At 51.1% G+C, this 13,990-nt stretch overlaps 1 protein-coding gene across 1 annotated transcript in view; it reads left to right on the top strand.

The window, feature by feature from the left end:
* The window catches only part of LOC144248867 (uncharacterized), a 770,489-nt gene that overhangs the window by 289,924 nt on the left and 466,575 nt on the right, over positions 1-13,990 (top strand). Inside the window, exon 5 of the mRNA XM_085565446.1 lies at positions 11,731-11,748. Within this exon, the coding sequence (XP_085421572.1) occupies positions 11,731-11,748 (18 nt within the window). The remainder of the gene's footprint in view (positions 1-11,730; positions 11,749-13,990) is intronic.

Genomic DNA, 13,990 nt, shown 5'->3' with positions numbered 1-13,990 from the left:
GAGGCAAAGCCAGACCTCTTTCAGGTTCCCTTGGTTTTATGGTGCCCCATAGTGTCACAGTGGCACCTTGGAACAGGGCCTTGATTTCATGGGCTCCAGCAGTGTCACAATAGCTCTTGGTTTGATGGGCTTCCACAGTGTGGCAATGGCCCCTAGGTTCCAGCCAGCCCTGCAGTGTCCCAAAGGTCCCAATGATTCCATGAGGCCCTGCAGTGTCCCAAAGGTCTCCATGGTTCCCCAGGCCCCACACTGACACGTCACTCCTCTGTTCCATTATCACTGCAGTGTCACAATGGACATCTGGACCCTGGGGCTTTGCTGTGCCACAAAGGTCTCCTGATCTCCCCCGGCTCCACAGTGTCACAATGGACCACTGATGACAGGAGGCCCCTCTGTGTCACTCTGGAGCTTTGGTTCCCTGCAGCCCTGTCCTAGATTGCAAGGCAAGATGTATTCCATTGCCATCTGCTAGAGGTGTGGCTGTTATCTTCCCTTATTTGGGCAGTTTTCTTTATCTCTTCCACAAACCAACCCTCCCTCTGGCGAGATATCAGCTGTTAATGGGCTACTGAATGTCACTGCATGACTGAGAAAAGTGACAGCATCCCATTGTGAGATGCTCCGCCCAGAGGGAGGAGCCAAGCATTCCTACCTGCATATATAGTCTTGAGACTCTGACCTACCAGCACAGCTTTTTCTGTGCTAGATTTTCTGAGAAGAACAGCTGCCTCTTCCACTGCCTCTTCAGAGGAAGACTTTTTCAATAGGATCACTGCTCCAACAGAACCACACCTGACACTCCAGGAGGGTTGCAGCCATAATTCCCAATCGGACTGTGGTCAACACCCTGACCAAGAGGGTGTCAGGTTGTATTCTGACTCTGTCAGTGTTGTTTTGGTTCACTGCATTGCTTATTTTATCTTTTTATGTTTTTCCCTCATAAAAAACTGTTATTCCTGCTCCCATATTTTTGCCTGAGAGCCCACTTAGTTTCAAATTTATAACAATTCGGAGGGAGGGGGTCTACATTTTTTTTCCCATTACAGTGGAGGCTCCTGCTTTCCTTAGCAGACACCTGTCTTTCCAAACCAAAGAAAGCCCTGCAGTATAACAATGAACCTTTGGCCTGATGGGGTTCCATCATGTCACAATGGCCCCTACGTTCCATGCTGCCCTGTGGTGCCACAATGATCTTCTTTGGTTGCCCAGTGTCACAATGGAGCGCTGATGACACGAGGCCCCACAATTTCACAATGGACCTTTGGTTCCACAGCCCTGCAGTGCCACAAAGGCCTCTTGGTTTCACGAGGCCCACAGTGTCACAATGGTCCTCTTGGTTCTGTGGTCACCCAGGGGGTCACAATGGTCTCACTGGTGCCGTGAAGACTCCCAGTGTCACAATGCTTTGCTTATTCCGTGGGGCCTCATAGTGTCCCAATGGTCCTCATGATCCCATGAGTCCCCTCAGTGTCACAATGGCCTCCATAGTTCCCTGGTGCCCCACAGTGTCACACTGGTCCTTTGGTCTCACAGGGCCCCACAGTGTCACACTGGTCCTTTGGTCTCAAAGGCCCCACAGTGTCACAATGTCCACAGTGGCAGTGGATTGGAGGATGTAATTGCTACTTCTCTAACTTCACTGGTTAAACTAACAGTCCAGCATTTCTCCCTTCTTATAAAGAAGAATGTACAGCAATTATTATTTACATGAACAGTGCATGAGAAGTCTAGTAGAAATATGTAAAAATTAGGAGGCAGATAAAATTTTAAGGTAACTTTAAAACATTTAAAAGAGCATGTTGATATTACACTGCCTTCCTGTGATGTCGCACATGCCTGTGATGTCTCACAGCCTCCTGAGATGTCACAAGGACATTTCTGTGATGTCACACCTCTTCTGATGTCACACTGACATCTCTGTGATGTCACACTGATATCTCTGTGATGTCACACAGCTCTCTGTGATGCCACACAGACATCTCTGTGTTGTCACACTGCCCCTGTGATGTCACATTCACCCTGCAATGTCACAGTCAGTTCTGTGATGTCGCAGCCTGCTGCATGATGTCACACAGCCCCTGAGGTGTCACACAGCATCCTGTGATGACACATGGACATTTCTGTGATGTCACACAACCTCCTGTGATATCACACGGAGTCCTGTGATGACACACTGTTCCTTTGATGTCATACAGCTCTCCGTGATGTCACACAGACATTTATGTGACATCATATTGCCCCTGTGATGTCACACAGCTTCATTTGATGTCACACAGCCCCTGTCATATCATACTGTTGCACTAAACCACAAAATAACTCACATACTCATATGAAGATTAAAAGAGTAAAAGGAAGTAACAATTATTTTTTATTTTTGTACTATATGAAATTTAAAAGCGGCAATGGATTAGAGGATGTAATTGCTACTTCTCTAATTTCACTATTTAAACTAACAGTCCAGCAATTCTCTCTTCTTATAAAGAAGAATGTACAGCAATTAGTATTTACATGAACAGTGTATGAGAAATCTAGAAGACATATATACCATTAGGAGGCATAGAAAACCTTAAAAATAACTTTAAAGCATTTAAAAGAGCATGGTGATATTACACAGCCTTCCTGTGACGTCACACAGCCCCTGAGATGTCATACACTCCTGTGAAGTCAGACAAACTTATCTGTGATGTCACACCCCCATGACATCACACAGCCATCTCTGTCATGTCATACTGTCCCTGTGATGTCACACTGACATCTCTGTGATGTCACACAGACATCTCTGCGATTTCATAAGGACATTTTTTGTGATGTCACACTGTTCCTTTGATGTCACACAGCTCTCTGTGATGTCACACAGACATCTCTGTGATGTCACACAGCCTCTGTGATGTCATAGATCCAGCTCTATGATGTCACCCTGTGATGCCATACAGCAGTGCTGTGATGTCACAGAAGACTCCATGATGTCACAAAGTCACCCTGCAATGAAACAGCCTGCTCTATGATGTCACAGCCACCTGGTGATGTCACAACCCTCTCTCTGATGCCACAGAGCCACCCTCGATGATGGCAGAGTCTGATCTATGGCCTCACACCATATTCTGTGACATCACAGCCAGCTCTGTGATGTCACAATTGCCTCAGTGATGTCACAAAACCCTCAAGACCTCAGTTACATTGAAACTCCGAAGTTCTTGTACTTTGAAAATATCCCTGTCAGGAACAGGACTGAGAAAGTGTCCCCAGGTTCCAGTCAGAGCAGAACACTGGAGGCACTGGTGACAGCTGGGGACAAGCAAGGGAAAGGTGTCTCTGGTGCTGAGCAAACCTGGATGTGTTTCAGGAATGCAAAGGGCCCAGGCCTGAGCCCCAGCCCCTGGCAAGGCAGATCCTGTCCCTCCCTCATTGCTCAGGGCTCTTCCCGGGATGGGCACTGGCATGTGGGGATGTGCAGTGCCAAGGGCAGGACCATGGGGCGGCCCCTGCCAGGCTGCTGAGCAGGGACAAGGAGGCACTGAGGCCCCAGGGCTGCAAGGGTCACTTGTCCCCTGGTGGCCTCAGGCCCAGGGCCAGCAGCCATAGCCAAAGGGCTGCACAGGTTGGCTCTGTCAGGGCCTTGCAGCTGCTGCACATCCCTGAGCCCTCTGCAGCCCAGGCTGTCCCACGGTGTCCCTGCCCTGCGCCTCTGTCCCTGCAAGCTGTCATCACCCCCGGCTGCCCCACCTCGCTGGCCCTTCCTTTGCTGGCAGCTCTGCCTCCTGCTGCCCCTGCCTGGCCACACAAAGCCTTGGGCTGCTCCAGGCTCCTTCTGGAGTTGTGTTGCACCACAGCCCTGCCCTGGGAGGGAAATTCCTTTCTCCTGCTGTCCGGTCTGGGCCTCTCCAGCTGCCCTTGGCATTAATTCTTTCTTGCTCTGGCTGTTCTCTGCTATGTCAGAAGGATCCACCATCTCTGCAATCACCCTTCAATCCTTCCCAGGGCTCTCCTCTGCTCTCCTCTGTCTCCACCCCACTGAGCACAGAGCTCCTTTGTCCCTGTAGAGTGGTCAAGTGCCTGAGGCCAAGAACGCCTGGACAAGAGGGACAGTTCTTTTCTATAGGAAGGAAACCACAGAGCCCCAGGGCTTTGAAGGCTGATGTGAAGCTGTCACCAGAGGCCAAGGCAAGTCTGACCTGTCTGTACCTGCAGCTTTTGTCTGAAAGCAGCCTTCGGATATATGGGGAGTTTTAGGGTTGGAATTCCATTTCAGCTGTGGGTTCCTGGACTGGAATGACAGCTCTCATGGGAAGGAAAGGGTGGAGTCCCAGTGTTTCAAAGGCTGATTAGAGGCAGCCCCAAGGAGGGCAAGGCAGCCAGACCTGCCAGCCAGACCTGGGTTCAGGGAAGAATTCTTGGATAGATATAATCTGGGAGGCCAAATCCCACTTTTGACTATGGGCATTGGGACAAGAAGGACAGTTGTGTTCCATACAAAGGAAAGTACACAGCCCCAGTGTTTGAAATGCATATGAGACCTGGCCCAGGGAACCTAGACAGTCCTGGCAGGTTTTGTCTGGAAGCTGTCCATGATATAAGGAATTTTGGAGGTGGATTCTCAATTTTGGCCATGAAAGATATTTTTTTTCCATGGGAAGAAAAGGCACAGCCCCCAGTGTTTTGAAGGCAGATGAGAGGTGGCCCCAAAGAGGCCAAGGCCAGCCCAGAGCTGTCTGTCCTGGCAGCTTTCACATGGGAATAATCCTTGGATATAATCAAATTTAGAGGAATAATCCTAATTTCAGCCATGAACCCCTGGAGGAGAAGGACAGTTCTTCCCACAGGAAGGAAAGCATGGAACTCTAGGGTTTCAGGGACAGATGAGAAACAACCCTCAACACACCAAGGTCACTTGGACCAGTCATGCAACCCCTGGAGGCCCAGCCAGCCAGACCTGTTCCATGTTCTTGGATCCTTGGGGCCCTGCAGCATCACAATTTCCCCTTGGTTCCATGAAGGCCTGTAGGATCGCAACAGATCTTTGTTTCCATGAGGCCCAGTGATATCACAATGGTCTCCTTGGCTCCACAGTGGCACAATGGCTGCTTGCTTCCATGAGGCCTTGCAGTGTCAAAATGGTTTCCTTGTTTCCATGGGAAAATGCCACAATGGCCCCTTGGTTACATGAGGTCACAGAGTCTCAAAATGGTCCCTTGGTTCTGTTGGGTTCCCCAAGGTCACAATGGCCCCTTGGTTCCACCAGGCCTGGATGTGTTTACACTGGCACCTTGCTTCCATGGGGAAGCAGTGTCACAATGGCCCCTGGCTTCCATGAGACCTGGCAGTGTCACAGTGGTTGCCTTGGTTCTGTGAGGCCCTGTGGTGTCACAATGGCCCCTGGGTTCTATGGGGACGCGAAGTGTCAGAATGGTTTCATTGGTTCCATGGAGCCCCGCAGTGTCACAATGGTCTCATTGGTTCCACAGTGTCACACTGGCACCTTGGTTCCCTGAAGCCCTGCAGTACGGAATGGATCCTTGGTTCCATTGGGCTCCTCACTGTTACATGAGTCCTCAGTGCCACAGAGCCCTGCAGTGTCACAGAGCTCTCCTGGGTTCCATGGTGCCACACAGGGTCACCATGGCCCCTCAGTTCTGCAAGGCCCCACAGTGTCACAAGGGCCCCTTGCTCCCATGAGGCTGGGCCATGTCACAATGGTCTCATTGGTTCCATGAGGCCCTGCAGTTCCATGGTGTCCCTTGAAGTGTCACCATAGTCTCAGCAGGTTCCCCCACGCTTCACAATGGCCTCCTTGGTACCATGATGCCCCATAGTGTAACAATGGTGTGCTTGGTTCCACAATCAGAATGACCCCGTGGTCTCATGGAGACCCACAGCCCCTTATAGAGCCCCATGGCCCTTTATGGAGCCCCACGGGCCCTTATGGAGCCCCACGGCCCCTTATGGAGCCCCACATTGTCACTGTGATCCCCTTGATTCCATGAGGCCATGCCATGCTACAATGACCCTTTGGTTATACAAGTCACCGCAGTGTCACAATGGCCCCTTTGGTTCCAGTGAGTCCTGAAATGTCATAATTTTTGGAGAATGGTTGTTGGAACAAGGCCATGATTCTATGGAATACTTGTTTCAAAAAACCTCTGTTTAAGACCCCAGAATCAGGCTGTGTCTGACCCGGGAACAGAGCTTGGGAACCAGGCTCTGTGTCTAGGCCTGGGAAACCACATTCTGTACAAGGTCTAGGAATGAGATAATAAGGCCAGGCATAGCCTTGAAGATATGCTTGTACAAGAACAGGCTGAAAGACAAGATATGTTCAACAAAGATGAAATGTCCTTGGAAGACGTGACTTAGAGATGAGAACTTAGCTTGAGAAACTTGTCTGCAGCTGTAACTGCATATAGGAGAAATAAAACAAAGACCTTTGCAAATTAACTAATGAGAGCTTACTGCTGATTATGCTTGTAGAATACCTATATAAACTAAGTGGCTTTTTGATTAAAGTTGGAGCTTGCTATCAATCATATTGATTGTGTGCCTTTTTCCCCACTGCCCACGTCACATAATGGTCTCCATGGTTCCATGAGTCCCCACAATGAACTTTTGGTTCCATGAGCTTTTGTACTGCCAACAGCCGTCTCCTTGTTTCCACAGTGTCACAGTGGACCCTTGGTTCCATCAGGTTCAATAGTGTAACATGGACACCCTGATTCCATGGGGTTGTGTAGTGTCACAATGATCTCCTTGGTTCTGCGGCCCTGCTGTGGCTGCTGTGTAACAATGGACCTGTGGTACCATGAGGTTCCATAGTGCCACCATGGTCCCTTTGGTTCCACAAGGCCTTGCTGTGCCAATGGCCCCTTGGTTCCATGAGGTTCAGTGCTGTCAGCAATGATCTCCTTGGTTCTGCAGTGTCACAATGGACCCTTGGTTCCATGAGGTGCCTGGCCTTTCACAGCCCCTCATGGCCCCTCACAGCCCCAGTTGTGGGGCTCCTCCCCAAGGAGAAGGGGTCGGGCCCTGCTGTTCTCCTTTAATTTCAGTCCCTTCCCAGTGCTGAGCAAAGGAAGGCTGGAATGGAGCCTTTCCCAGCCTTTCGCTCTGGGCTGGCTGCGGGCTGAAGCTCTGTGCCGGCGCTGGCCGAGCACCAGCAGCCCTGCAGCCCCGGCCTTTGCTGTGCCGTGTCCGTCCCTGTCCCGACCCCGCCCGGCTCTGGCAGCAGCAGCAGCCGCAGCGCAGCGGGCGCCGGCCCGGCCCGGCCGGGGCTCCCGGGCAGGAGCAGCAGCAGCGCCGGCCCCTTCCCGCCTGCTCCTGCCTCGGCTGCCGAGGGCTTTTCCAGATGGACTCTGGAGCAGAGCAACAAGCACCGGCACACAGCCCTGGCTCCCCAGGGCCCGCCTGTGCTGCCCCGAGCCAGCCCCCAGGGGAAGGAAGGATCGGGTTCCAGTGCTGTTTTCAGCACTGTTTTACTCACCCTGAGCTGACAGCAGGAGGCTGCTGCTGCCTTCACCTTGGGAATTGCAGAGCACGGCTGCTCTTGCCCTGCTACTTACCACCTGAATTTTATCCATAAAACTGCAAGTGCCTCTTTCAGTTGGTGCTACCCACAGTGCTTTCATGACAGTGAAGTCCGTATTTTTGTTGCAGGCATAAAGATCAGCAGATACTGGAATGCCCACCAGTTCCTGAGCACTAAGGTGAGGGGAATTAAAGGCTACAAAGGCCACATTTGCAGTACTCGAACACAGCCCTGTTGCTGGTGCTGATGAAATAGAATAAACTGACAGAGGCCATTACAGAAATTGCCTCTGCAGTGTGGAACTAAATTTAAACATCCACCAAAAGAAACAGAAACCAGAACTTCTCAATTTGCTTCATTTATTCTTCCCAGCAGCAGGAAATGTCAATGCCCAGAGGTGTTTTCCCTGCTGGGGAGCACAGTGAGAGCCCAGCCTGTGCCCAGTCCCAGCGGGAGCCTGAGCCCAGCCCAGGGAGCTCAGCGCACGCGGGGCCAGGCCCAGAGCCCCGGGCACGGCCGCCCATTGCGGGGCAGCGGCGCAGACGGAATGTCCTGCGGCCCAAACCTCCTGCTCCTGCCACACAGCATCCAGCCTTCTCCCCCTCCTCCTCCTCTCCCAGCACAGCACAAATTCCAGCTCAAAGGAGGCTTCCCCAGAGTGGGCTCTGGCTCCTGCTCCAGCCTGAGTGTCCCTGCAGAGGAACAGGGCATCTTTCAGGCACTTCCACAAGCTCAGGCTTCTCACTTCATGGTGAATCTGGGATACAAATGGCCTTGCTAAAAAGGCCAAAAGCCAAGGAAATGGATTAAGAATTATTAGAAAAAATCACACTTCTTCCAGGCAAGGTTCACCAAATCATTCCCTGCATTTCTCCTTTCCAGATTCTTTCAGCTGGCTACTCTGAGAGGTCCAGCTTGTTCTGGTGCTTATCATGAACTGATTGTACTCTTGATTTATGCATCAATGCACCAGATGTGGAATCATCTACACTGAACTCAGAAACAAACTCCCTCTATCAGAGCATTTTCACATTTCAGTTCATTTTCAAGATGTCCACTGTCAGGTTGGAATGATTATCACAGAACTCTCCACTTTGGGCTGCAGGCTCTGGAGATTCTTTCTCTGAATTCAGCCAGGTTTGTATTCTCTAACGATTCCTGGTAACACCTCCTGGTTTTTAGCCTAGAACAGTAACAATAAAAACCTTACCCCCAGCATGTTGCTATAGGACACGAAAAGTACAACACGAGCCACTGCGATGGCGAGGCAAAAGAAGAAGGTTTATTATCCTGACTCTAACCTTTATACTTTTCCAAAGGTGACAGTGGATTGGAGAGTGAATGGGCCACCTCTCCAAAGACATTGGACAAACCACCAGTACATCAATTTCTTCTACCCCCACGAAGGAATGCAAAACAATATCTTGTTTATAGAAAATGTGTGGGAAAGTTTTCCAACAGAATGTAAACTCAGAAGGCTTTAAAAAAATTTAAGAATCAGGGTGACACCAGCACAACTCCCCAGTCCACCAGTTAAAGAAAGGACAAATTGTCAAGTTCTCCAAACCTTTGTCCTGCTCTGCTGCAAGAGTCCTGCAGCACACAGGGCGTGGAAAGCCAAGAGAAGCTGCAGCTGGTGGCACATCCTGTGACAGGAGATTGACCTCATTTTCCAGGAAGGGTTCTTGAGAAGAGCAAACAGGACTGTGGAGAAGATTCCTGAAAAACTGAAACAGCTTTCCAGAAGTTAAATGAAAATGGAAAGAAACAATCTGAAATGTTTTCCCCTATTTATTTCTATGCTCCCCTTTTCCATCTTGTTCAACAACTCATAAATTCCAAATGCAGCTCACCTCTAAGATCAGTGACTTAGCGAGTTTTAGACACTCTAACATACCATGAGCTACACACAGTTTGCCTTCCCCTGTGTTTGCTGGAAAGCAGTGCTGGAGCCATAAGAGCAGTGCTTGGGTCGGGCACGAATCCTGCAGCCAGGGAATGTCCCCACCAGTGTGAGACCCTCAGCAGGGACAATGCACAGCAGCATTGCTGTGCCGGGTCTCCATGGAGCCATCCCAGGAGCAGCTGCTGAGCTCAGAAGCCATCGCAGCCACCACCCACCTCCAAAGGCCCTTGGCAGGGTGGGCTCCTGGCCTGGCTCTGTGTGCCAGGAGCCGGCAGCGCTGAGTGCAGGGAGCCCAGGGAGGGCACAGAAACGCTGGGTGAGAAATGCTGGGGCACAGCGAGATGGGCGAGTGCAGCCGGCCAGGGCAGAGGAGCAGCGCGCACAGGGGGCACAGCCTGCAGGAGAGATGGGCAGGGATGGGCAGGGCTGGGCAGGGCTGGCAGGGCCAGAGGCACCCAGGCCTTTGTCCCTGGGCTCGGGCAGCACCTCTGGAGGGCCCACAGAAGGAACTTTCCTCGGAGGCTGTCATGGTTTGACACTGGCACAATACCAGTGCCCCCATGAAAATGTGATCCCTCCCTTGAATGCTGTGAAGTGGAATCTAAACAGAGCAAAGCAGGCCCAAGCTTAATAACAGAAAAAAACTTTATTAAACTACTACTACAAAAGAAAAGAGAAAACTAAAGAAGGAAAAAAAAAAAAAAACACAAAGATCAAATGAAAACCTTGCAAAACATTCCTCCCCCCACCACCCAACTCCAACAAACCACAGTGAGACACAATCTGGACCCCAATCAGGTTTCCACCCTCCAAACAATCGATACTCAGTCCATCGAGGGAACAGAGTCTCCCCTGTGCCACAGACCCCCCAAGAAACACACTCCACATCCTGTGTTTCCATGTCACACATGGCACCGCCCAGAGAAAAGTTTGCCATGGTGACCCTTCTCCTTTCCATGCACAGTGCTCTCACCACCAATGCATGGATGGACAGACTGCTTTTAAGATTTTTCCTTTCAAGGATGCCCTGCCAAGAGGGGAGAAAACAACAGTTCAGTTTTTCATTGTTTGGGACCACAGTCCCCCCCATTTTCCCCTGGGGCCGAGGGCTCGAGAGCAGAGATCTTCTTCTCTTCTCTTTCCTTTCCAGGACAAGGGGGCGACACCACAAACCCCCTAACCTTTTCTCTGTTCACTTTTGTCTTTTTCCCAGCCGAAGCAGGTCTCTTGACTCACTGGCATCCTCCCAAAACACAGTCCCTCTTGAAGGAGAAGATTGGTTCAGGTTGTGGCTAACACGGAAAAGTCCAGCCAAAAGCCACTCCTTGTCCCCCCTCCCATCTAGAATTCCTCCTTCTAACATCCCAGGGTCCAAGGTATCCCTCTTCCTCTCTTTCAAACCGAGGAGGGGAAAGGAAAATTCACAAAGCTTTCATTTCTCAAGGAAGGGTTAAAAGTCCGAACTCGCAGGGATGGCTCGATGCCCGGACATCCAGCAACTCCCACGCAACTGGGCACCTTGCAGCTTCCCCCGCCGCTGACTGCCGCTGTCTCTTTTCTCTCTCCCTCTCGGGAGAGAAACTCTGGGGTGGGGGGGGGATGGAGACATCCCAGATTTCTTCCACCCTTCCATCTGCAGGGGCCAGCCCGGTTCCAGTCCTTCCACCACCCTTGGGGCCTACCTTTCAGGCCATGGGGCTTCCCCTCTCCCACCCAGCTCATGGCTGGGCAGGGGAGAGTTTGCACTGCACGCTGACCAGAACCAAAGAGAGCGAGTTACCCTGGGAATTCTGCCTTTAACTCCTCTGTGTTCTCAGAGGCGTGTTCAAGTTCAATTGGTCAATATCTAAATTGACCTCTTCCTTCGGGAAAAAAATTCTCTTTCCGTGTCAAACCACGACAGAGGGGCTGCACCTTGGTTCTCCCGTGCCCCTCCCTGAGGAGACTGGCAGGGGTTGCAGATTTTTGGCATTTGTCCTTGCTGCCCCTCACATCCCCCCTGCCCCACAAACAGCCCCGAGCCACCTGTGAGGGACAGGCCCTGATGTGCCTGGCTGGGCTCAGGGCTTGGCCTTTCTGCTTCCCCCAGCCAGCCCAGGCCTTGCTCAGCATTGCAGTTCCCTGCTCTGAGCCTTGGGCTCCCTGCAATCCTGGCCTCAAGGATATGCTCTCACCAGTCCCTGGGAGCCTTTGGCAGTCCCTGCCCTCATTGGGGCTCTGTCATGCTCCAAGGGACTTGGAGTTTTGCTCCTGACTCCATGAGCAGCTTCTTCAGCTTTCTCTCAGTGCCTGAGGGCCCTGGACTCAGCTGAAGATCCATTGTAGGGCTCATTAAAGTACACAAAGCCCTCGGTGGGGCAGGCTTCCTCTTCCTGCAATTGTTTACAAGTTTTCAGGCCCTGTACAGCAGATTGGAGTCAGTTTAAAGATCCTTTAAGAAAAGAGATTTAATGGAACATTAATTATTTATTTTAACAGAGTATTTTTTATTTTCCAGTTCAGAGAAGAGCTGATAGAAGTGATCTTGATGCTCACTGTCTCTTTAGGAGGTCTGGGCATGTAGAAGAATGAGCCCCCTGAGGGCTGACCCTGTTTGGACAAGCTGCTCCTCACCCCCAGCCTCACCATGTCTGACATTGCCCACCTGGCACTGACATCCCTGTGCCCTGCAGCAGAACCTTGTCCCTGAACTCTGCAGCTCCATGTCCCAGCCCATTGCACCATTTCCCACCTGCTCTCCTAAGGGCTCTGCCTGCACACAGGCCCAGGAGAAGTTTTCCTGTTGAGAAAGAAAGAATGGAAAAGCTTGAGCAGGTTTCCTAAACAACAAACCCCACTCAGGAGCCACCTGCTCAGTACAGGCTGCCTGGAGTGGTGTCACCTTTCTACAAGGAACAGTGTGACCAGAAATGATCTCTAGAAGCAGAATTCTCTGAGTCTCCCAGCTGAATTCTCTGTCCCTGTCCTTTCCCTGGATCTCTGTTGCAGATGGAAGCTGGTGGTGCCACCCTCACCTTTAACCTCTCTTTGGAATGCAAACAGATGTTCCCAGCTGTGTTAAGCAGGATTTGCTCAATGTTTCTATCAATCTTTTGTGTCCCACATGGAACAAATTGGCCATTTTGGCACTGAGGGGGTGACATGGAAGCAAAGAGTCAATTGTGACCCTGGGGTCCCATGAAACCAAGGGGCCATGGTGACACAGCAGGGCCACGTGGATCCAGTGGTCCATTGTGACACTGTGGATCCAAGGAGACCATGGAGACACCCCTAGAACCTCATGGGACCAAGGAGTCCGTGGTGACCCAGCGGGGCTGCATGGAGCCAATGGTCCATGGTGACACTGCTCGTCCAAGGAGGGCCATTTGTACACTGCAGAAGCTCATGGAGCGAGGTGTCCATCATGACTCTGAAGAACTTCATGACACGAAATATCCATGGGGACACAGCAGGGCATCATGGGAACCCAAGAACCGCTGTTGGCAGTGCAGAAACTCCTGGAATCAGGGGCCATTGTGGCACTTGAGCACCAACACAGCTGCTGCACCTTGTCCCCTGCCCTGCACAGCTCCTTGGGAGGTACGGCAGGAGCAGCACACTGGGAGCCTCAGGAATGCCCCTCTGGGATCCATGGCACACACTGCCAGGGGCTGGAATTCCAGTTCCCAGACAGGAAAAGATGTTCCTGCTCTTGAAGGCAAAGCTCTTAACTAGGAGCCACAATCCAAGTGGAGCAAGATCCTACAGTGACATTTCACTACCAGCCTTCATAACTTCACCCATGGTTGTTGCAGCTCCTGCACTGGGAATTAAATCAGGGCAGGGTCTTTGGTGGGAGCTTCCCTGGCTCAAGGGAGACACTGAGAGAGAAACAGAGCAGGCAAAGGAAGGCAGGAGAGAAAGGAGGTGTTTTGGTTTGGAAAGACAGGTGTCTTCTAAGGAAGGCAGGAGCCTCCCCTGAAATGAAATAATGTAGGCTCTTTCTTTCTGAATTGTCATAGATTTGAAATTAAGGGGGGCTCTCAGGTAAAAATATGGGAGGAGGAATAACAGTTTTTTATGAGGGAAGAAGATGAAAATATGAACAATGCAGTGAACCAGAACAACACTGAGAGAGCCAGAATACAACCTGACACTCTGTTGAACAGGTTGTTGGTCACAGTCCAATTGGAATTGTGGCTGCAGTCCTCCTGGAGTGATAGGTGTGGTTCTGTTGGAGTAGTGATCCTATAGGAAAGGGTGTCCTCCTCTGAAGAGGAAGAGGCAGCTGTTCCTCTGGGAAATCCAGCGCAGAAAAAGCTGTGTTGGTGGGCCAGGATCTCAAGACTAGATGCAGGTAGGAATGCTTGGCTCCTCCCTCTGGGCGGAACATCTCACAATGGGATGTTACAGTTCTTATCAGTCATGCAGTGACATTCAATGGTTCATTATCAGCAGATGTCTCCCCCGAGGGAGGATTGATTGTGGAAGAGATAAGGAAAAACTGCCCACTTAACACAGGACAACTGCCATACAGATGGCAAATAGAACACATCTTGCTTTTCAGTCTATGACAGGAGGTCACAAAC

The sequence above is a fragment of the Lonchura striata genome, chromosome 36, assembly GCF_050655825.1.
Source record: "Lonchura striata isolate lonStrDom1 chromosome 36, ASM5065582v1, whole genome shotgun sequence".
In the NCBI taxonomy this organism is placed as follows: domain Eukaryota; kingdom Metazoa; phylum Chordata; class Aves; order Passeriformes; family Estrildidae; genus Lonchura; species Lonchura striata.
This window is presented reverse-complemented; position numbering and strand designations above follow the sequence as displayed.